The sequence below is a fragment of the Apteryx mantelli genome, chromosome 25 (genome assembly GCF_036417845.1).
Source record: "Apteryx mantelli isolate bAptMan1 chromosome 25, bAptMan1.hap1, whole genome shotgun sequence".
Lineage (NCBI taxonomy): Eukaryota > Metazoa > Chordata > Aves > Apterygiformes > Apterygidae > Apteryx > Apteryx mantelli.
In genome coordinates this window covers 7,538,673-7,560,684 of record NC_090002.1, presented here as the reverse complement: position 1 = coordinate 7,560,684, position 22,012 = coordinate 7,538,673, and the positions used below count along the sequence as shown (strand labels likewise).

The window sequence follows — 22,012 nt, the reverse complement described above, 5'->3', positions numbered from 1 at the left end:
AAGGTATTCTTTCTAAAAGAGAGCATATCCCAAGAACACAGAGAAGAAATTAGACAGAGCATGATGTTTTGGTTTTTATTTGGCTGCTTTTATCCCAAAGAGCTTTGTAAACTCTAAACATGCACAAGAACTATTTAAATAATACTCTGACAACATACAACTACTTTTTACCACACAGAAAGACTGCCTAACTGTGCATGACCTCATTCTTGATAATAGTATTTACTTTATCATATTTTTAATGTTTAAGGTACAATAGCGCTGAGAGATCCTGAGCAGCTTGCATGGAAGAAACAGCATGCCCAAGAGGGATTAGCAGACAGACATGGAGCCTGAGTATCTCTTAAACCTTTGAAAGCATGCCCAATCCTTTTAAGAGGAAAACTTCCTTTTGTACCAAAACACAAGAACTAAGCTCTTTATAAGGGTGTCCATTCAATCATATTTGGACAAAGAAATAACAACATGATACCTGGAGTTTGGAGACAAGAAACACCACCACCTTCGTGGAAGGTAGCAAAGAATATAAAGGTAGGCACATCTTGGGAAAAAAAAACAAACATTTGGGTAACAGGAAGTTGGACTCTCATCGCTTACGCTTATGCGACGCACCTATAGGGCACTCCCTATGCTCCAGGGGAGCTTTCTATAATCACTGGATCCTCCTGCACTACCTTTCAGGGATAATTATTCAAGGTGTGCAATGAATCCTGCAGGAAGGGTATACAGGAGACGGAACTGTCACCCCGAGGCACTTGGGGCACTCGGCCAACGGCTATCCAGAAGATGGTTGGGTAAGGAAGGCACATACTGTGAGTACTGGGCACATTTCTGTTATTAATTAAAATGGTAATTTTTCTTTGAAATAATAATTACAGCGGATCCTCTTCCCTCTCCGCCCGAACACTCACCTAATGCTTATTTTCCTCACGCTCGGATGGACACACGAAAGCAACATCGGCCAGCTCGATGCAGCCTTCCTTTCCTCCTCAGCCCAGCAAGGCCACTTCCTCAGCCAAGGGGGTGATGCTGGCCGGCTGCCCTGGCACCAGAGCGGCGAGAGGCCAGCGGAGGCCAGGCCTGCACAAACCCCTCCCCAGCTCCTGCCACCCCACCCAACAGCCGCCATCTTGAGGTGCTGCTGCCCCAGCCTGTGAGGAAGAGCAGGGGCAAGATGGAAAACAGGCCTCTTCACCAGCCAATCAGAGCTGCCCTAGAGCAGCCCCCACCCAATGAGCATTCACGGCTGGATGTCCCGGCTTCCCTCAGCCAATCAGTTTCCACCACTCACTCACCAGCAGGCACACCTCAATGGCGGAACTGTTGCCTCAGGCACCACCTCAGGCAGGGCAGCCGCCATTTCGCGGCTGAAGAGCGACGGAGGAGAAAAGAAAAAGGTACCTACTGGCCTCTGAAGGACGTCCGGGCCCTTCATCATGGGGCAGGAGAGCAGGCAGGAGTGCCCAGCCGCCCCCTTCCACTCCCTGGGGCAAGGAAAGGCGGCAGAGCTGGAAGCAGCGCCTGCTGGTGCTGCCCTCTCCCTTGGCGCCGCTGCTTGACTGGAAAGAGCAACAAGACTGGAAAACAGAGCTCAGGCTGGTTCTCAGTTTATAAATTTTTATTAGCTGGATAGTGTACACAGTACTTACAATTGCATCTATTAAAGACCAAAATACACTTGAAAAAATGCATCATATAAAAAAAATTATAAACTTTTAACTATATACAAACTTTGCCTTACATTACGTAAATCTCAGTACCCCCCCACTCACAAAGTAAGAATTTTTTTTTCTCTTTTTTTTTTTTAACATGCAAAGCTTTGAAGTCATTTAGCATCACTTGAGGACCATTTCCCACACCCCATTCTTTACACTTGTATAAAACTGGTTTTTGATAGGTTCACTGCTCCAGCGCTCTCTGGGTCAATCGACCATGTTTTTCATTCTCCCCAAGCCCATGCTTTTATTCTCATCACTCTTTTACGCACATCCAAAGTGGAGTTTTTGCTCAAGTGTAGCCAATCCACAAAGAACTCTCATTTAATTACTAGAGATTTGAACTTGGTGATGTTTCCAATTTTATAAATTTAGCCAAGAAAAGAAAGTGGACTTTTTTGGTAACATGGTATTGACTGATATCGCCAATCTCACCAAGCAAACACTACTTTTAGAAGTGAATACATGTAACCCAAAGTAAATGAAAAATATGACAGTAGCACTCAGGCTTTCACATCACTATTGAAAGTATTACTGATAAGACTTCCTACATAACACAAATCCATAGGTCTTAATACATATTCTACAACAACAGATCAGAGAACCTATATATGAAGGGCTTACTGGGAAAAAAGTTCTAGATGTTTTGAAGAAGTTTACAGGTTAAGAAAACAAGTAATTATTCAGTTAAAAAAAAATTCAGAGCAATAATCTCTGCTTCCCTAACTTCCAACTGTCAGAGGGGGGTCTTCAGGACAGAGATTAGCTGTCAGTTGAAGAGCAGAAATGTCATGGAGAGGCTGTCTTACTCCAGCACAGAAATACTCCTCCAGCACATGAATACTCTAGACTGACAAAATGTACAGATGCTCTTAAAAAGTATTTACAATAATGCTGTAAATTCAACTAAAGCAAAAGTTTCGTTATTCCTTCACTAGAAGAGAGCTACATTTTTCCTGAAATGGGTGACCTCACAAGAAATGCTAGGTGAGGATTTCATAGTCGCCAACTGAAGAAAATAAGCACCATGCTCTAATTGGCCAAGTATTTTAAGGCGGAAGCAACCAAAGGCACCAAAGATGCCAGCAATGCAATGGAGGTAACCAAATGCCTTTTGACTAATTAAAAAAAATCCAACAACTTAAAATGTAAGATTTGTGAACAGAGTATTAGATTACTAATATAATTTAAGACAAAATAGAAAGGTTCCTTTACCTGCATATAAAGAACTAGGCTTCCACCTCCTCCCATAGCTGCAGGTGTCACTTGTGTGTAGAACAGCTGCTTGCTTAGCTTTAAGTCGCAATGTCAACTGTGGTAATGCCAAGAACATGAAACTAAAAATTTGGCAGGGGACATCCTGAACTTAATTTAGAAAATCCAGCTGCCTAAATACATATGCCAAATCTGCATTTCTTTGTACTTTCAATGGCAAGAGTCTATGTACTTTCACAGATGGCCGACCTAACATTGCCTTCCTTAATATCTAGGCAGGCATACTCTCCCTCCCAGAATGCAGCATCAAACATTCCTCCCTGTTTCTGCTTCCTCCTCTTGCATTCCTTCTCATCTGCTTTTACTCTTTTATGTTTAGTATTTGTCTTTTACCTAAAGTAAATAGAAGTTTGATGGTTCTGTTTTTTTATACCCTTTCAGCCTTTTATCACATACTATTTTTTCCTCCATTCTGTATGAACTGTAACTTTAGCCATAAGCTTTCAGTGAATGGAAAAAAAATATTACCAGTATTCTCTCCCTCCTATCTTTCTCCAAGATGCATTTGCTTTGTCACTTTAAGCAGGTTTCACTGAATTTAAATTAGCCTTGCCCCTCTCTGGCTATCTTCCTCAGTAAAACATCTCCCTCTGCTACTTTCCCTTTTCAGGATCATAATCGCATCCCTCAATCACAAAGCCTGGCCATGCTTCCAAGTCCATACTTAACTGCAGCGATACAGTTTTAATTGCAGAACACAAAAATTGAAAGAGATGGGACTACAGCATGCAGGTGATATATAGCCAGTCCACATAACTCAGTCAAGGTGGGAGGAAATGGACATGGAAAGATGCACGTATCACCTGTTAGAAGGCTTAAAGAACTACAGGCTCCATTGCCAAATTTCAAGTCAGTAAGAATGGACCAAGTTTGAAATATGTAATTAGCTACTGAATTAAAGATAAAGGTATGTTTTGCCAAGGTATTAATCCAGAAGCCACCTAAAGGTAATGAAAAATGCCTTTTTAAAAAGCAAGCATTCTCTCCTCATTCTTTAAGTGCCACTTTTATCTAAAAGAGGGTATTCTGTAAAAAGCCTGAAAGGTTCATCAATACCTGCCTTCATTTGTTTAACAATTCTTCAATTACATCAGGATGAGCTGAGCTGAATTGTCCTGTGTTTCTGTTGTCATGAAAGAATCCCTCACTCTGTGCAGGATCAGAGAATTGCAGAACTAATATCAGGAAACACAGTCACAAAGATGGTCAAGTCCTATCGCTCTGAGATTGCAGATATTATTTCTTTTGGGGGAACCAAGCACTGCACTGGCAAGTTAGAAAGAAGATTAAAAAAAATTCTTTAGAAGAGACTCACTTAGAAGTTTAGATCCTTTTTATACTAGCATCTGCTTTTCTTCCAGAGTGTGTGTCAATTACTGGCAATAAACATATCAAAAAACACCTACACAGATTGCTTTTTCCAATTACATTTTTATACTCACATCAATGACCCTCTCCCCATTTATTCCTTGGAACGGATATGCAATATATCAAGTCTTTTAATAATCTTGAACTATTTCTATCATTTTGACTGGATGGCTGAACTTTTCCCAGAGAAGAGCTTGCTGTTTACATATTTCACAGGATGGAGCTTAAAAGAACCCCCTTCAGTTTTGCCAGTTTCAGAAGTAAAAATGCAACAGCAATGAACAGTTCAGTTGATAGTAAGTCCAAAGTTGTAAGAAGTGGATGTAAATAACAAGTCTCTACTGGGAAAACAAAGCACTGTGGTGAAGCCATGTCAGTGCTGGTTGCTATAAACTAGATTATGTCTCTGTACAGAAGGTCCATAACTCCAACAGGTCTTTGCTGGCCCTGCTTCAGCATGCCAGAGTTATTGCTGATCACCAAGTCAGTGGCACTCTCACCTATGGCCAATCTTAATGCAAGAGATGTTTTTTTTTTTTAAAAAAAAATAGGCATGAGCAGTCAGACTTTGAAATCCCTGCGCTGGATCAGAAGAGTACACCAATGAAGTCATTAAGTTTCTATTTGTTGAATCCACTGCAGTTAAAATCTCAGCCACATACTGAAAAAAGTGGTGTTTGTTCTGTAGAAAAGGATAGGCTGTGATGTGGTGATTGTCCCATTGAAAGACTTGCTTGATACACTGGTAAGGTAGGACAGACTTGTAGGAGGGACAGGAATTTTATTCAGTTATTTTTTTCTTTAAGCAGTGGTTAAGAAACTCTTATCATCTGTGTCATTGCTTCTTCATTGGTCTGAGATGGATCCTACAGATACAAAATACATACAATGTTGTAACTTCAGCATTTTTCCATAACAGCACAGAATCATGCACAACTCCCTTTATCAAAAAGATACCTCTACTCCCTCCCTCGATCTCTGAACATGTCACATTTTTAGCTAGGTTTTATAGGTGAGTAGAAGAGAATTGGGTTATATAAATCTTAATAGCTCCTAAGAATGTGTTGTTTCTGCTATTTGGGAAGACCTCGTATGGACTGATATGGTATTTGGGAAGGATTTCACTTCAGAATAAGAAATTCATCTGTTAAAGCCATAGGAATACTTTAAAGCACTGATGGACAACAGCATTTGCTATTTCTACTCTGTTATGTTCCCTCCTTTGAAAACCTTGTACTTTTTACTTAAAACAATATGCAACTAAGAATCAAATATTCACATTTTTTAATTTTTCATCAGATGCAAGATAAGTTGTCTTTACCTTTAATTCAAGTCCTAAGAGAAGACGTTATTTAATCAAAAAGGACGAGCTGACTGTATTTCTTAGGACAAACAACAAATATAAGCATTCTCTATTTGTAAAACAAAATGAATACATTTCTATTAAAGTTACTTTAATCTAACTGCTCGAGGCAAATAGATGCTTGCTCTCTACAAGTAGTAAGAGATAAGGTTTCTTTGCAATGCCTGAAACAAATCCAGGTGCAGAGAGGGACAAGGGCCAGCAATCTAGCGCAAAAGAACAAAAACAGTAGAAAGACAACCCTAAAGTGTATTATGAAAAACTCAATGTGTCAGCTGTCCGAAGAACAAAGCTCTGCTTACCTGCATATGCGGGCTATCTTTTTCCTTTGGTGAGAAGAAACGTCCACCTTCTCCCCGCTTCCTGGCCATGGCATGACGATGTCGAGATTCATGCAAGTATTTCTGTAACAATATGGAAGAAAAGACTAATGAGAGACCAGCCTACTATTTCAAGTTCAGTACTTCCTATAGATGAGAACATGGGAGAAGTTCCTGACCACTGAAAAGCCTGCCCAGTGTTTCCAGTAAATGCCTTTTTGCAATACAATACATATACATTCATACATATATATTCAACAATTAAAAGCATGGAAAGCAAGCAGGACCGCCACTAAGGTACTTAAAGGAATTACTCTGATGTAGATTATGAACAAAAACAAAACAAAAAACAAACAAGAAAAAAAAGAACACTTAGATTCCAATCCCCATTTTTCCACCAAAGGTTTTCTGTGTCTTTCTCATACAGCAACCCTGTATTAGATCTGAGTTACAGTCTCACCCTTCTTTCTTTGGGAATTTTTCCCTCGGCTTCAAGCTTAGCACGTGCCTGCCTCCTCTTTAGGATCCGGTGATACTGCTTAGCATTTACATAGAGTGGCTCTTCTTCAAGCATTTCTGCTCCAGGCAAAGGTATTCTCTGGATAGCTGGCACTGATCCAGCTCCAGGTACCATCTGTATAGAGGAGAATGTTTTTAGTACCTGTGGCTCAGAACATGAAGTGCATTCAAAAACTACTAAATGCAAGAGTAAGCTTAAAATGGAAAGTGTATACCTTTTGTTCAGATAATGCAACTCTAAGTTAAAAGCAGTAATAAATTTGGTCTCAAACCACAGAATAAATTTAAACAAATCAATTACACATAGCTTGTGCTTGCTTTTTCTGGTAATGCTAACATATCAATACAATATACAGTTCAATGACCACATTACTGCTTCTTGTACAGTTAGGCATAGAAGATAGGTCCATCTCTTCCCTTTCTGTTTGGTTATCAGTTATTTCATTTATATGATTATTTCCAAGCATTTCTTAAGCAAATACAACTTATAGAACTACTGACATCTAGTGGAGATGAAAAATAAAATTCAAGTTAAAATGCATCTCATTATAAAGAAATAAGAATTTGCTGAAAAAGCCTTCTTAAGAGTCACAAAAACAAATACTAAGGCATCCTCAAAAAAGTAGTATTTTATTCAGTCTTTTCAAACCTCTGCTTACCAATTAACAGCTTATCTTAAATTTCAGTTTCTAGATTTCTGAACTCCATAATCCACAGTTCACACTAGGAAACAGGTCATTAAAGCTGAAAACATATTATTTAAACTTTAAACTAATGATAGCTACTAAGAAGAATGGCCATATTAAGCCAACGCGGATCTCAAACAATGGTTTGTGCACAGACATCTTAAAGCTCAACCTTTAAACAACAGAAAATTAAGAACATACCATAACCATTCCCCCTGAATTGACAACATTTCCAGCAACTGGTAGCGTCACCGTCACAGTCCCTTGTCCGCTGCTGGTTGTATTGGTGTTGGCTCCCGTCTGGACAATTTGTGCTCCAGCCAAACTGGCTGCTGGGATGGTGATCATGCCTGTAACAGGGACTGTAACTTTAAGAAAATAAAACACAAAAGAAAAAAAACAAAAACACGCACACAGAAAGAAGGGAACACCATTAGTCCCACTTCCATTTTCACTCATTCACCCTTCCATAACATGCAAAAGGATTTAAAAAAAGCATTACAAATTATTAGTTGTTACTACTTATTACATCATCTGGTCCTCATACTTAAATTTTTTTTTTGAATTTTTGTCATCTGAACAGTAATCCCAGCCAAAGATAAAAGATCACATATTCTAAGGCTCAAAAGCAAACTTAAGTGCTTCTATTCTAATAGCCCTTGCCAAAGAAGATTTTTTTCAAATTTTTCTGGGGAAAAGAACTTCAGTATTCAATTTAAAAGCTGGCTGAATAATGAAAACATTTCTTCTTCCATTCACTATGCCAACCTTTGGCATGACAACAATCATAGCACTGTCAGCACTGCATCTCAGTTTTTTCCTTGACAATAAATACAAGGCAGTAAAAACCTGCAAAACTGATATTAATAGGTCATGATCTTTTTCACACTAAAGCTCATACCTTGTTGAAGAATGGTTCCATCAGCATTAACTGGCTGATAGACAATGGTCTGGCCTTCAGCTGTTTGTGCTACCTGCTGCCCTTGAACTGCTATTTGTTGCTGGGTCTAAACAAAACAAACAACACAGTAAACTTACAAATTGCTTATTTCCCAAATTTTACAATTCCTGTAAATTACACACAGTGTTTAAGGTGTTTCAGGCATGTATTTCTTTTGCTGTATTATCAGCATAAAGAAATAGGATGGAACACAAACCAATCGAACTGTAGATGAAGTACTTGAACAAACTTATTTTAACAGTGTAGTATTTAATATATATTTAAAAAAAAGTTCTAGGTTTTGTATCTCACTACGCGTATGTTAAAGGAAGGACTGTTCTGCTAAAAAATTTAATTTTGGTCCTGAACAGAAGAATCAACAGAAAACCAGGTATGACTAGATGATTTCATAAAATGTGGGAAGTATAAAATTAGCAGTACTTCATGTCTTTAAACTTCAACATATAGACAAACAGCCATGAACCAATAATACAGAGAAACACAATTGATAAAAACATGCAGTCTACTTATTCTGCCCCAGACTTATGTGTGAAAACACCACAAAAATATTAATTTTATTCTGAAGTTCTCCTCAATATTAATAAATTCTTTTTGTTTTCCTTTTTACTTAACCACATCTTAAGTTATTTGTCAAGTTTCTCTTCCTATTCCTCTCAAGAAAATCCTTTCATGCTGGTGCAGTTACCTGTGTCTGGCCAGCAGTAACTGCAGTCTGTGGCTGCTGTATAATGATCTGCTGGGTCTGGCCCTGCTGCCCCTGTACCTGCACAGCCTGCCCACCTTGAATCTGAATCTGACCTGGCTGGACCAACTGAATCTGTGGAAGAAAGAGTCAGAAAGGAACATTAACTATGCCTCTTGTTTCTCCCTCCTTGGCCTCAGCATTACCAAATCATCTCCGAGGACGATTTACTGTTGCCAAGAAAAAGCAAGCACTGCTTCTTCTCTTTTTCCATTTTAAACTGAAAAGAGTTCTAATTTATTCCTCTCTGTGACACAGCAATCACTGATACAACAGCAGGCAGGACCATACAGAATAGAGGAAATATAACATGCTAGTGTCATCATGCCCTAGCAGTTCTCCACTGCTTACACAATAAAACAGTCAAAAGAAATTAATTAGTCACATGAAACTAGGAATAATAATACTCAGGTCAAAGGAAGAAAAGAGGACTAAGATTTAAGGTATCTATAGAGTGTTAATTATCCATCATACAGAAGTATCCATATATATATATACACACACACACGTGTATACCAAATAATTTATATATATATATATATATATATATATATAGTCTTCAATAAATAAAAATCATCTTCAGCTTTGAAAAGAAGTCTTTCCACTAATTTGAAACATTTCTTAGATTAAAAAAGAGGAACTGAAATATGTTTTGCAGCTTCTGCTTAAAAATAAAAAAATAAAAAAAAAAACAGTTACAAGCTTTCCTCCAACAGACAGGCTGTATAGAACCTAACACAAAGAATATAGTCTTTCAACAAAGGAAATATAAACAATCATTAAATAAGCCTCTCAAAACACCAAGACATCATGTGCCTTCCTTGACTGTGCTGAACTTGATTCCTAAATCCCATTCTCAAATAACTGAAACACTTTCATTATGACACTACTATAGTTTGAGGAACACATATCGAGCACTTGCTTAAGTTTAAAAACTGTCTATTAAATAAATGTTTCAAAATAATTATTTTTAATGAATCCATCATATATCTTTCGAAACCATTACTTTCTGTGTAATGGGAAAGTTTAAATTCAGCTCCAGCCATCATATATTAGAGGAACTCCAATGCAAAAATTATTTTCAAGAAACTTTCATTAAAAAAAATCTTTAGTGAGCCATATAGTGTAATAGCCATTTAAATGCGCAAAAAAAGCTCTAGCTTTATTTTAATGGATGACTTCATTTAAAAGGTTTGCACCATCCCATAAAAGAAAAAATCAAATACAAAAATAAGTTTAGTTTAATTTTTAACATGCAGCTCACTGTGACAGTTCCATAGCTGGAAAAAAAAAAAATCATCTTTGTCCAGCCTATTTTAACAGTGCTAAGGCAAATATACTCTAGCTGAAAAGGTGAGAACTTCATAGCTCATTCTTTGTGATCTATCTTTAATAAAATTAGAATTATCTCACCTGCTGCAGTCCCTGTGTTCCAGAAACCGGGACTTGCATGATTGTCTGGCCCTGACCCCCAGGCACAGCCTGCACCATGATCGGCTGACCAGTTGAGGTGATCAGCTGACCTCCGCTTACTTGTACCATTAATGGTTGACCCTGGACCTAGAAAACAGGAGAAAAAACAAACAGAACAATGAAAAGAAGCCTGGTGACATGAAATCAGGAACAGAAGTGGCTACTACATCAGGCTAAATTCTTACCTATTTTAATGCAGTGACCAGAGAAACTGAGCAACAGTCACTAAACTGGTTTCATAATCAGCATCAAATATCTTTAATTGCTAAAACTTTCTCCGTGTTATGCTGCTGAATTTTGTAAACTATCTTTTTCTGCCACAGACTAACCAAAACTTCCAAGTCCAATTGCAACAAAACATGAAATAGTCGGATAAACTGTCCAGACACAGTAACTATCTTCATGCACAGCCTGAGAGCAAAGCAAAGTAAAAGAAACTTCATTATCCACAACACTATTATAAATCTTCAATTGGGCTTCTTAATGAGAAAAAGCTCTAAATAAGTTATCCTGACAGAGATTTTGAAGTAGCTTCAACTCCCTCCAATTATATTCTTACATTTCCATTCCCTAACTGATATATAGCATGTGATGTTCTTAAAGAATCTTTTCATGGTTATGAAGTGAAATTATTAACGTAACAGCACAAACTGTAGTTCAGTAAGGAAGAGTCAATGAAGACCAGCAGCAACCACTTCCTGGACCATCAAGGTTTACAGAGAATTTATAAATTCAGCAAGACTCATTCAAGAGTCTCAGCAATCAGTCACTAGGAAAAAGGCCCATGAAATAAACCCCTCCATTTAAAAATCCTTGCCTGCCAAGCCCCAAACTCCCCAAAATACATCTTTGAAAAGACTATGAAAAAAACATACCTCTACAGCTTAAAAGTAAAATGAGTCTTATGAACTAGGCAATCGCTCTTTACCATGCTCTCCCTTATTTGGAAAAAAGAACAGAACATGATAGAAAAGTCACCGAATTCCTGGGTTTTCTACCTGAAAACTTCAAGAGTATGCAATAGCCAAAGCTTACTCTACAACCCACCTTCATTACAGAACACCAATCAAACTAAACATCAGTACAGATTTTTCAGCACATACTGAATTGCCTAAAAAAAAAAAAAAAGCTTCACTTTGCACAGGTCAAAACCCATAGTGAATTATATGCCATCATATCTAAGGAAACAAGCATAATGGTATCTCAATAATCAAGGCCATAAATAGAATATTCTGCCTTTACAGGTCACCTAATACCCCTGCTAGACTGTTCGGTTCCGCCACTAACATAATTGGTAGTACTTGTTTTGAATTACAACACAAGTAGAGAGATACAAGCATGCTCATGTCAGCCACAGAGAAGCACAGTCAGCAGTGCAATATCCAATAAGTTGAAAGAAAAATGATAAATTCCAGGATTCTTGTTAATGTATTAGAGCAAGCAAAAAAAAGAAGGAAAGCAAACATTGCAGTATGGGACTAGGAGGCCACAGAGCCCCAAGCAATCCAAGTCAGCCAGCTTTTTCTATTTTAACTCTGAACATAAAAAATGCTGTGTTCAATTTCACATCTGGCAAGACCATTCTAGCCTCCCAGAACTTCCTTCCTCTGAAGAGTTTAAAAAACAAATACACAAGCAAAACCAAAATACCAAGTGAAGAAAGCTCTACTAAATTGCTACAACTATCCAGGGTTTATCAACTCCTTTAAAAGCCTCCTACATGAGCTAATGAGATGAAGTTTGCAAGAGACAATACTTCACATCAAAACAAATCAGGGTTTGAAATAATCTTGCATTTCTTTCCAATTTGTGACATTTACTATTATGATAAAATGACTCTCCTGGATTTTCCTGTGTTGCCCAAATATAAGTAAGAAATCAGATATCTCAATCCCACAGGATCTAATAAGGTCCTCAGTTGCCCTTTTTAATCACAGATGAAGAAGTTTCACTCTTCAGGCTGGTGATCACACACTGCATCTCTGGCTTCTTTCCATGCAGTGTAGATACAAAACTCCTATCACATTGGATATCAGAAATCTCCTATCGTTGAAACTGTACAGAAGTCTGTGGGTTTTATTTCTTGTTCTCTCTGAACTGCAAGATGTTATTTCTTTTTGAGTTTGAGTTCCATTTCAATCACTATTCACTTTCATAATTACAGCAGCAGAAATTCATGAATGCATTAGGGTTTCTGACGTCCATTTGAGATCCAACAAAAAGCTGTAACCTATTCTTCATGAACAAACCCTACAGCTAGCAGAAAAGCACAGCTGCTTTTGGCCACAAATTTTCCTGTCCCTATTTCAAACCCTGGTAGAAACACAGCATTAGATATGTGGTGATGAGGAGAGTCATGCAGTGCTCACAAACACAATTAGAGAGATCACCACTACCTGGAGGGTCTGGACTTGCTGGCCTGAGGCGGATGCCACCTGGGCCTCAGTCTGCAACTGGACAGCAGTGACACCACCCTGCTGCTGGGAATAGGAACAGGAATAGCTTGAAACACGGAAATGCACAGCTCAGACAAGAGACAACCACACTTTGCTGGAAGAGGATGAATTTAAAATTCATACACACTGCTCTTGGAACATAAGGTATGTGAATATGCTTAGCAAACCTAAGAATGGAACACCAGTAAAACTGCATATGCATACTGACAGCTTCAACAACCCTAAACAAAAATCAGTTACAAAGAACATGATAGATTATTTTTCAGAATTTAAAATCTTTGCTTCTCTGTTTTAGAATGCTACCTTTCCATTTATGTTTTCCTTTCACTGTCCGACCTTCTTATTGCGAAGGGGTTCCAGGTTTTTGTCTGACCTGTTAGTCACAATGAAGGCCATAAACTCCTTTATGCGCAGAACAGCAGCACAGATAACTACAGACTAAGCTTCATCTATGTCACCCCCACATCAAAATATTCCACCACTGACCTTGAAGGACAATCTGAGAATTTGAAAGAGCAGTTAAATCTGAAAGCCTAGTCTATCTTTAGCCTCTTTAGTAAGAGTACCAAAATAATCTGTGTTAACTGCGTTAGCATTTTGGGAGATGAAGGACATCTCTAAAAGCTGTACTAAAATTGGCCGATTCAAAAGTTTCTCTTACAATACAACACAGGCTTTGAGAGCACATACTAAAAATTAAACAAGTCAAGGTATGTTTTAACCTCCCTTCTACTTAAAAAATACCAATACAATCAAATACCTTATCTTTGGTCACCTGCTGAAAGCAGTACCAGAATTTTTGACAATTCTTAACTTGTAATTTTTTAACCTCAACTATAATCTTGTTCTTGCTGAAAGAGTCAACTTCCACTAAATTCAGTGGGAGAAGAATGCTGGTCCTGGTCTGTTCCCATCAAACACTCAAACAGACTGATAACAAAGCAAGCACAATATCTTATTACAAATAGAACCCACAGTGTCTCATTCATTTGCATGGCTTAAGCAAAGAAAATCCTCTTGTCCTGAACTAAAACAAACATCAGATGCAACAAACCAAAATTCAGTCACAACACAGCTCATCTGAAAATACCTAACAATACGTAAACGGGTGAAACTTATCAACAACAAAAATATACAAGTCCTTTAAAAAAGAGCAGCTCTACTTGTGTGCACATTGTAACACATGAACTAGAAACCTCGTTTTAGAATGAATGCATCCAAAGTTATAAGTTTTTTTGCAATTCCAGTGATGTATGTTCATTCTCATCCATCTCTAGTAATAGAACAAAGGATTTCAATAAACACTTGTTTTGAGAAAGCTGGAGAAAGCCTCTATTTGCTTGGACAAAATCTATTTCAATTTTTTGGGGGGATCTACATTCTTCCTTGTGGACAATCAACTATTCAGATTAATATTCTGTTCCCTCCATTTTCAAGAAGGATTTGTTATCTTCCTCATGTCACTACCAGTTTGTGAAGTCCCTACTCCACCAAAACTTGGTAACTTACATACCTATAATTTTATTAAATTAATTTAGATTAAAAACACATTTACTCAGACTTCACTGACAAAACAAAACCACTGATTAAGTGACAGAAGTCAGGTAAACACGCATCCAGATAGCATCATGAAGCATCCTGCTGGCTCTGTGGAATGTATAAAAACAAAAAAAAAAGTACAAAAAGGTTTATAGCTAAGCATTGGGAATGCCAGCTCACCCCTTATGATAACTTTCCATACCTGTTGCTGAATCTGTCCAGCCTGCACAACAATTTGCTCTGTGGAGCTGTTACTATTTGCTGTGTACTGCTCCATTGCTCTTCAGTTCCAATACTGTACACGGCACACCTCAGTCTGTATCTGGCAAGACAAGAAAAAAAGCATGTGATTATTTTCCCAAGGTTTCAAGATTAGCATTATCTTACAGTAACTGAAAAGCAAACCATCTACTGACACTGAGATGACATGCCTTGGTCAAACCACTCAGTAAGAGCCGCTGTTTAATCAAGAACCTATCTCTGTCTTATTTTCATCTAGTAACAGATATTTTAATTTCGGTAACACGTAACTTGACTGAGAATCAGAAGGACCTCAGTCTCAGTTCTGCCAGTAATCTTCAGAAAATCAGATAGTGGCTATGAATCTCTTTCTACTCCATGTCTGTTTTATCTCTTGAGTGTGCATACTCTGGGCTATGGGCAGTTGCCTACTGTGATTGGGAGGGGTCCTCTAAAAAGCTCACAACATACAAAGTTTAAGTGTACAACCAAGGTACATTTCAAGAATTCAACAAGGCTAAGCGAAATAGTCTCTCCTTCCCAACTATGCAGCACTCCTTCCTTGTCTCTCTCCCTTCTCCTCCCACTTTTGTATAATTTGAAAATAGCCAGCAGACTTCTCATTGCTTCCATCCTTTTACTACCTCTCCTTTCTTGGACCCTTGCCTAGACGTATGAAGAACACACTACTGAAATAAAATACTTAGTTCCATTACCTCTTTCTTCCCCGCATTTTTTCTCCTCTTAGTTGATCAACAAAGGAAGAATTCTTACCATTACTTTTAATGAAGGATTTGATTTATGCTACAACTGAAAAAGTACCTGTTACACTAGTGAAAAAGCAGTCTATGACCTTCGTCTTCAAGTTTAAAGCATTAAAAAAAACGGTCCCTTCAGCGTTCAAAGAAATGCATATAACATTTAGTCACAACTTCCACTAACCGTAACAGTTTTTGTGGTTACTACTGTAATGACACCTCTCATACTTCCTGCTCTTTAATTTTAAAATATCCTTTGTACTTAAGTGTCTTGCATTCATCTTAAGAACATTTCAGTTTTTTTCATTGAGTTATTCCTCACTGTGATCTAAGAAAACACACTATGTTTTTACATTTTGTTGATTTCTTGTACATTAACACAAAATATTGTTTACCCACAAAAAAATAAATGATTAACCAGTATGTATCAGGACAGATCAGAAGCAAGTTCATTGCAGGACACATAACAGCAATAATAATGTAAACCTTCTCAATCCCTATCAGATATTTTGTTCAGAATTAAGATGTAACAATACTAACGCTGGAAATCACAAAAATAATCTGAGTCACGGAACAGAAAGGTGCTATTTTCCCGCAATTTTAACTCTATCTTCGACCCATTAGCAACAGTTTTCCACAGCCTGCCAGAATAAGAGGAGATAAATATTCTTTCTGAAGTTGATTCTATCAAGGTTTTCATTGTGCACAGCATAATTAATCTCTTCCCTAAAAGTCTGCCGGCCTGTCAGAAAACTGCTCCCACGTTTCATTCTTTGTGAAAGCATTTCAGTAGCAAGCGCAGGATACCACTAAATTATATTGGCCAAAAGTTCCCTGGTTTCCCTAACACCACAACCAATAATTAAGTGCAGACCTACTTATATTCAGGAATACTTCTTCTCAGACCCCCACATCAAGCGCCTGTCTTGTTTATTTAAAATACTAGTAGCACTGCAATCCTAACTCTAAGAGTTGCAGGTAATCACAACCACAAGTGGAAGATTTTACATGTGCTGGATCGCAGTCCTCCACAGGATTATGTTTCATTCTCTTCATTAAAACAGAGTGAGAGTTGCTCTATCAAAGTTAAATTTTAAAGATCAGTGATGCGCTTCAGTGATAGCACGCCCCTCCCACAGCTGATCTCACTGGTGAGCTCCCCCCCACACGCCTTAACGCCAGGCCCTTGTCCGCACCAGGCATGACTTAGTGCTTTAGTTCCATCAGCATATTTATATTCATCTACACGCCATCCTAACAGCGGCTACATCAACAGCTCCTGACACGGATAAGCTGTGCCAGAGCTTGAGTTAGCATGAAAGCATCATTTTAAACTGTGCCACACCCTGAAGCAAGGTTACTGAAGTGGCAGAAGTTTCTAGGGCAGATCTTCTCAGCCCACCTCTGCAATCGCTGTCCTCAAAGGACAGGACACTGGCACAAAGCCAGCGACAGGGTTTCACTTAAACAACAGCACAGGCAGGCCACAGCCTTATCTCCTGCTGCTCACCAGGAGACAACACGAGGTCCCTGTATTCCGTTCCTGACCTCCTTATCAAACTGGCAAGTCAGGGAGGTCACCCAGGGACGTTTTTACTTTATTGCGGAGCCACAGACGGAGGATTTTCGCTGCGGGCAGAGGCCGCGCAAGGGCGGACAAAGCAGTGCCCCGCAGCCCGCCGAGGGGGCGCAGAGGCGACACCGAGGCCCCTCGCTCCCCCAAAGAGGCGGTTTCTCCCGCGGCGGGAGCCCGTGGCCGGCGGCGTTTGGCGTCCAGGTGTCCTTCGCGACCGGGGGGGGGGGGGGGGAGAACCCGGGGGGCGCTGCCCAACGGAGGCAGCGACCTGCCCTTGGCGCACGGGCGGCGGCTCCCCCCGCCCCCGGCCACGGCGGGGAAGGGGGGGGAGGAGGAGGAGGGGCAGCGCGGGCCGCCCGCGGCCCATCTGTCAGCGGGGCCGGCGGGGAGGCTCGCCCGCCCCGCTCCCCCCTCCCGGCCGCTCGAGGGCGGGGCCCTGCCGGCTCCCGTCCCAGCGGCCCCGCACGGGCAAGGCCGGGCCCCGCCGCAGCCCGGGCCGCCGCAGCTCGCGGCCGCGCCTTCCCCTCCACGGCTGCCGCCCTTGGCCCCGCGCCGCCCGGTACGCTCGCCCCGGCCCAGGCCCGTGCCCTCCCGCGGCCCGGCCCCCCCCAGCCCCTCTCCTCCCGGTTCGCCCCCCCGCAGGAGCCGGGCCCCGGCCCCTCGGCTCCCCCAGCGCCCGGCCGGCCGGCCCCGGCCCTGCGAGCGGCCTCCTGACTGGTCACTCGGCCCCGCCAATCCCGGCGCTGGGGCCGGCGCTCGGGGGCTCCATATTGGCTGCTCGCACTCACCGTGCCTCGCTCCCCCGGTTCGGGTCCCGCGCTGATTGGCTCCGCTACCGGCCCCCGAAACCCAATCAGCGCCTCCACTCAGCCGCCGCGCAAAATGGCGCCCAACCCCGAACAAAGGCAGGGGAGGGGGCGGGCACCCGCGGCGCAGGCGCACCGGGGCTCCCGCGCCGTATCGCCCCGCCCCTCTTGTCGCGGCCCTTCGTACAAGGCTCTGCCCACCCGCGCCCGGCCCACCCGCGGCTACTGCGTCTGCGCCGAGGGGAGCGCGCGCGCCTCGTCGGGCCACTGCGGCCAACAATGCGCACGCGCCGGCTGCTGCTCCACCCCCCCCTTGTCGTCTCCCTAGGCTCCGCCCCGGGTCGTTGTGCGCATGCGCTTATGGGGACGGGTAGGTTGGCCTTCGGAATGTTCTCGGCAAGCATCATAGAGAGGGCGTTCCTCCAGCCTGCCTAGAGAGACAAGCAGGCGGGGCGGCCATTTTTATGTGACGATGAATCTGCCCCAGTGGAGAGGAAGGGTTTGGCTGGCCAATGTGGGGAGGCCTGGGGAGGCTCTTCGTGGCGCAAGGCCCGGCCCGGCAGCTCCTTCTTCGCGCTGTGCCTGCAGGTCTGGCCCGCTGAAGGGCTTCCTGAAGAGATAGGGGTGGCTTGAAGGAAGGTGCAAGGCCCGTGGGTGCTGGTTGCTATGGTAACCCCGGGCTGGGGCCCGCAGTGCACCTCAGTGGGCTGGAGCTGTGGGGCTGCAGCAGGGAAGCTGCCTTCCCTTCCTTTCTCTTCCCAGGGGCTGTTTTGTCTGTCCCCCGTGTGCCATTGATAGGCAGTCTCAGCCTTGCACCTTCTGTCACACCAGCTTATTGCCCAGTTTGGGGTTCCTAATAACTCTTTCTCTCTGTCATCTTTTCAGCTGAAGAAGTCTTCACCATAGCCCACGTTACCATGGCCACCCACTTCTTCAAGGATCAGGGGGAGAGAGTGCGTAGAAAATGGGTTATGTGGGCTACTGCTGTGATGTGTCTCTTTGAAAAGAGACCTTCTTATCCCCCCCCAATAACAGAACAGTAGTACCATGTTGCTTTTGTGGGGAAAGTGACTGATATTAAAGTAATTATTGTCAGCTTTCCAGTGTTCCTGTGCTTGTATCAGTGATGCAGATTTTGTACATCAGCATAGAGCTTATCTGCTTAAGTAAATGTCTGGGGATGTCAGGCATTGATGCACTAAAAGTATGCTGAAGGTGTGCACTAAAGCAGTTGTACTCTGTATTTTGTCATTTTCCTTATTCAGCCTTGATTTTGTAAAGTGAACTGAGTAGCTGGCCTGTGATACTCATAACTGACCTTGTAGAAAAGATAGTTATCTATGTGTTGGGTTCATAATCCATACAACTCATTTACTTGTAAATTATCTTAATTTTGGTGCCTTGCACTCCTTATTGTACAGGCTTGCCTAATTCCAAGTATTCTCTTATCTGAATCTGCATTTGCAGGGTTTTTTTTAATTCACCCTGGTGTTTGTGTTGCTTTTCAGATCAAGTGTGTTAAGGGGGACCTTTTCTCATGCCCCCAGACGGACTCATTGGCTCATTGCATCAGCGAGGACTGTCGCATGGGTGCAGGCATAGCTGTTCTTTTTAAGAAGAAGTTTGGAGGTGTACAAGAGCTGTTAGATCAACGTGAGTGATACACGTGATGGACGTGCAGGAGCTGATGGGCAAACCTTGATTTCCATCAATAAAAGTATTCTAAGCTACTTGGGGTGTGGGGGAGATTAGGTATTGGATTCTAATTGTTTAAAAAAGATCTCCTTGTTCTTCTTCACTTTAGAGAAGAAAACTGGGGAGGTAGCAGTTCTCCAAAGAGAAGACCGATATATATACTACCTGGTAAGAGTAGCATGCAACTCAGGTGCTTTCTTGTAACGAAGCTGTATTAGATGTGATGGTGAGGGCTCTCATAGTTGGGGTTTTTTTGTAGATGTTCTAAATAAAAGGTGTGAGGTGCATTCAGTCTCCCAGCTGATGAGAAGCCAAGCTAACTTGTATATGTGCATTTAGACTTTTAGTTCATAGAACTAGCTGCTAAATTACACCATTTTAACCTATGGAACTTAATTCTTATTCCAAGTAACCATTCAAAGTAGCAAGTCTGGATTTGCAGTTTTGGAGTTTAGTGGAGTGTGTTTTTCAAAAAGAAAATAGTTTGCGATGGTCATGCCTAAGGCACGCTTGACCTTCTGTGTTTGTACTTAGATTACAAAGAAGAAAGTTTCCCACAAACCGACATATGAGAATATGCGAAAGAGTTTAGAAGCCATGAAAACTCACTGTCTCAACAATGGAGTTACTGACATTTCCATGCCTAGGTAAGAAAACTAGGTATTGACATGTAAATATTTCAGTGTTTCTAGGGCAGAGGAATGTTTAAGAGATGATTCCCTACCATCGAATAAGAGTTCAAGTATCCACTTTGATATAACTCTTCTGTTCAATTGTGCAAATGAAATTTGTATTTTTCAGTGGAGTTAAACGATAACAAAACGTTCAGGCTTGATTATTTCTGCTTTTTAACTGCATTATGTTGCTTTGTGGTGAGCTGAGTTAGTGCTATATAAAATAGTAGCTGTTTGAAGGGCTAGTTGTTTCCAGCACGCTCCAAAAGAGCTCACTATAGCTGTTTTGGTGTCTTATTTTCCAGGATTGGATGTGGACTTGACCGCCTGGACTGGAATAAAGTTTCAGCAATACTTGGGGAAGTGTTTGAAGACACAGATATTAAGATCACAGTTTACACTCTGTGATCAAAACACTGTAAAGATAGCCTTATTCCCCCTGCTTTCAGGAGTGTTAACTTCTTAACTGATTGGGGGGGAAACTGCATGCTGAGCACATTCTTCTTCTGAGCGTAGCTCACTGTTGTGTTGTCAGTGGCAGTAGCTTTAAAAAGACAAACAAAGCCCAGAGCAGCTAGTTTGGGGTGTAGTATTTAGGGATCCTGTGAAGAAGGCAGGGGTCTTGTGGGAGCCCTCAGGGAGTTTACTGTGTGTCCTAGCAAGCCACCAGATGTCACTGGTCCTCCACCGAGCACCTGCGTGCACCGGAGCCTCTGCTTAAAATTGGCTGTCCCCGTGTGGAGTGAAAATTAGAGCTGTCTAGCGCTTAGATATCTGTTGGTTTGTTGTTCTGGTTCATAGTGATGAACTGTGGAGCCCCTATGACTTTATTTTAAAGTTTTGCAATGTTCATTTACAGAATACAGGTAATATACTTTGTTCTTTAAAGGATTACAAATTAATTTTTTATCTTCTGGGCATAGATGCTTTTTTTTATGAGATTGTACTCGCTAAGAACCGTGCTGTCAATATCAAGTAAATAGCTTTTCAGTACTCTGCTGTCAGATCAGAGCACAGTCCTTGTGAAAAACCATACCAATGTCTGTATTTATTGTAGCTGTGTTCCAGAGGAAAGCTGGGTTTTGAAAGAGAAAGCTGTAGATGTGGGGAAAATGCCTAGCAGATGCATATAATTGGTGTAGTCTGCAGAACTCAATTTTCTGAGAGTCCTCACCTATGAAGTCCTGATGTGCTATAAAAGATTGTAGTACTGAAGTTATGGGTTGGTTTTCATATTTAATTTTTTTACTGCATTTGTAGTTTTTCTGTTATATGTGGGCTGCTGTCTGATGTTACCAAACTGCAAAAGGAAATCAGTAAGTAGCACACTTAATTCATCAGACCATTGGTAAACATTTGGTTCTTTGGAAAGTTTGGTTCCAGTACTGAAGGACTGTCATATAATCTTACTATCCTTTATGCTTGATTCCCCCCCCCCACACACTCCCATAATAACAAATCTTTTGACTTCCCTTATACCAAATGCCCGGAAAAATGCCAGGTGCTTCCAGATATGTTGAATAAACCTAACAGATGAGACATAATGGTTACTTTTCACTAAACGTTAAAGGTATGGGGCCTTTTCTTTTTTTGCCTGAGCATTGTGGGTGGATATGTATTGTATGTTTTCTTTGCAAATTCTGTTGGTGTCTTTAACAGCTTTGCATTATTTCTCTCCCTGATCATTGGCCATCCTCTATTTCTTTGTAAACTTGTTTTTTGGTAGATAATTGCTGTAGCAAATACACAATTGTAAAAAAAATAAACTGAGTAAGACAAATAGGAGCTTGAGTATTGAGTTAATCAAGGATGGGCGACAAGACTGCTCATTGATTTTAGTCCTTGT

The 22,012-nt window shown here is 41.1% G+C and overlaps 2 protein-coding genes across 12 annotated transcripts; one reads left to right on the top strand and one right to left on the bottom strand.

The window, feature by feature from the left end:
• Window positions 1–1,608: 1,608 nt before the first annotated feature.
• On the bottom strand, window positions 1,609–17,941 carry NFYA (nuclear transcription factor Y subunit alpha). 8 transcript variants are annotated; one of them, XM_067310746.1, is made up of 10 exons: window positions 17,780–17,941; window positions 14,620–14,739; window positions 12,816–12,902; window positions 10,363–10,509; window positions 8,893–9,024; window positions 8,148–8,253; window positions 7,448–7,614; window positions 6,502–6,675; window positions 6,024–6,125; window positions 1,609–5,224 (listed from the first exon to the last, which is right to left on the bottom strand). In XM_067310746.1, exons 2-10 carry the CDS (start codon window positions 14,692–14,694, stop codon window positions 5,171–5,173), a joined length of 1,044 nt encoding a protein of 347 aa, XP_067166847.1. In that variant the 5' UTR covers window positions 14,695–14,739; window positions 17,780–17,941; the 3' UTR covers window positions 1,609–5,170. The 8 variants fall into 8 exon arrangements, with proteins under 8 accessions (XP_067166847.1, XP_067166850.1, XP_067166849.1 ...); XM_067310749.1 differs by having other exon boundaries at window positions 7,448–7,596; XM_067310748.1 differs by having other exon boundaries at window positions 12,819–12,902; window positions 17,780–17,940.
• A 302-nt stretch (window positions 17,942–18,243) lies between these two features.
• On the top strand, window positions 18,244–21,948 carry OARD1 (O-acyl-ADP-ribose deacylase 1). Of its 4 annotated transcripts, none has more exons than XM_013942031.2 (6): window positions 18,244–18,385; window positions 18,683–18,750; window positions 19,306–19,450; window positions 19,602–19,660; window positions 20,027–20,139; window positions 20,472–21,948. In XM_013942031.2, exons 1-6 carry the CDS (start codon window positions 18,310–18,312, stop codon window positions 20,572–20,574), a joined length of 564 nt encoding a protein of 187 aa, XP_013797485.1. In that variant the 5' UTR covers window positions 18,244–18,309; the 3' UTR covers window positions 20,575–21,948. The 4 variants fall into 4 exon arrangements, with proteins under 4 accessions (XP_013797485.1, XP_067166860.1, XP_067166859.1 ...); XM_067310757.1 differs by lacking the exon at window positions 18,244–18,385 and adding an exon at window positions 18,463–18,466; XM_067310759.1 differs by lacking the exon at window positions 18,683–18,750 and having other exon boundaries at window positions 18,316–18,385.
• The last annotated feature ends 64 nt before the right edge of the window (window positions 21,949–22,012 follow it).

What these genes read in the sequence shown, in the direction of transcription:
- NFYA (XM_067310746.1), bottom strand. Translation starts at nt 14,694, where the DNA reads ATGGAGCAGTACACAGCAAATAGTAACAGCTCCACAGAGCAAATTGTT. An exon ending in CTGGACAGATTCAGCAACAG is followed by an intron (nt 12,903 to 14,619) that starts GTATGGAAAGTT and finishes TCCTATTCCCAG; the next exon opens with CAGCAGGGTGGTGTCACTGC. An exon ending in GAACACAGGGACTGCAGCAG is followed by an intron (nt 9,025 to 10,362) that starts GTGAGATAATTC and finishes TTTCTTCCACAG; the next exon opens with ATTCAGTTGGTCCAGCCAGG.
- OARD1 (XM_013942031.2), top strand. Translation starts at nt 18,310, where the DNA reads ATGTGGGGAGGCCTGGGGAGGCTCTTCGTGGCGCAAGGCCCGGCCCGG. An exon ending in TCAAGGATCAGGGGGAGAGA is followed by an intron (nt 18,751 to 19,305) that starts GTGCGTAGAAAA and finishes GTTGCTTTTCAG; the next exon opens with ATCAAGTGTGTTAAGGGGGA. An exon ending in ACAAGAGCTGTTAGATCAAC is followed by an intron (nt 19,451 to 19,601) that starts GTGAGTGATACA and finishes TCTTCACTTTAG; the next exon opens with AGAAGAAAACTGGGGAGGTA.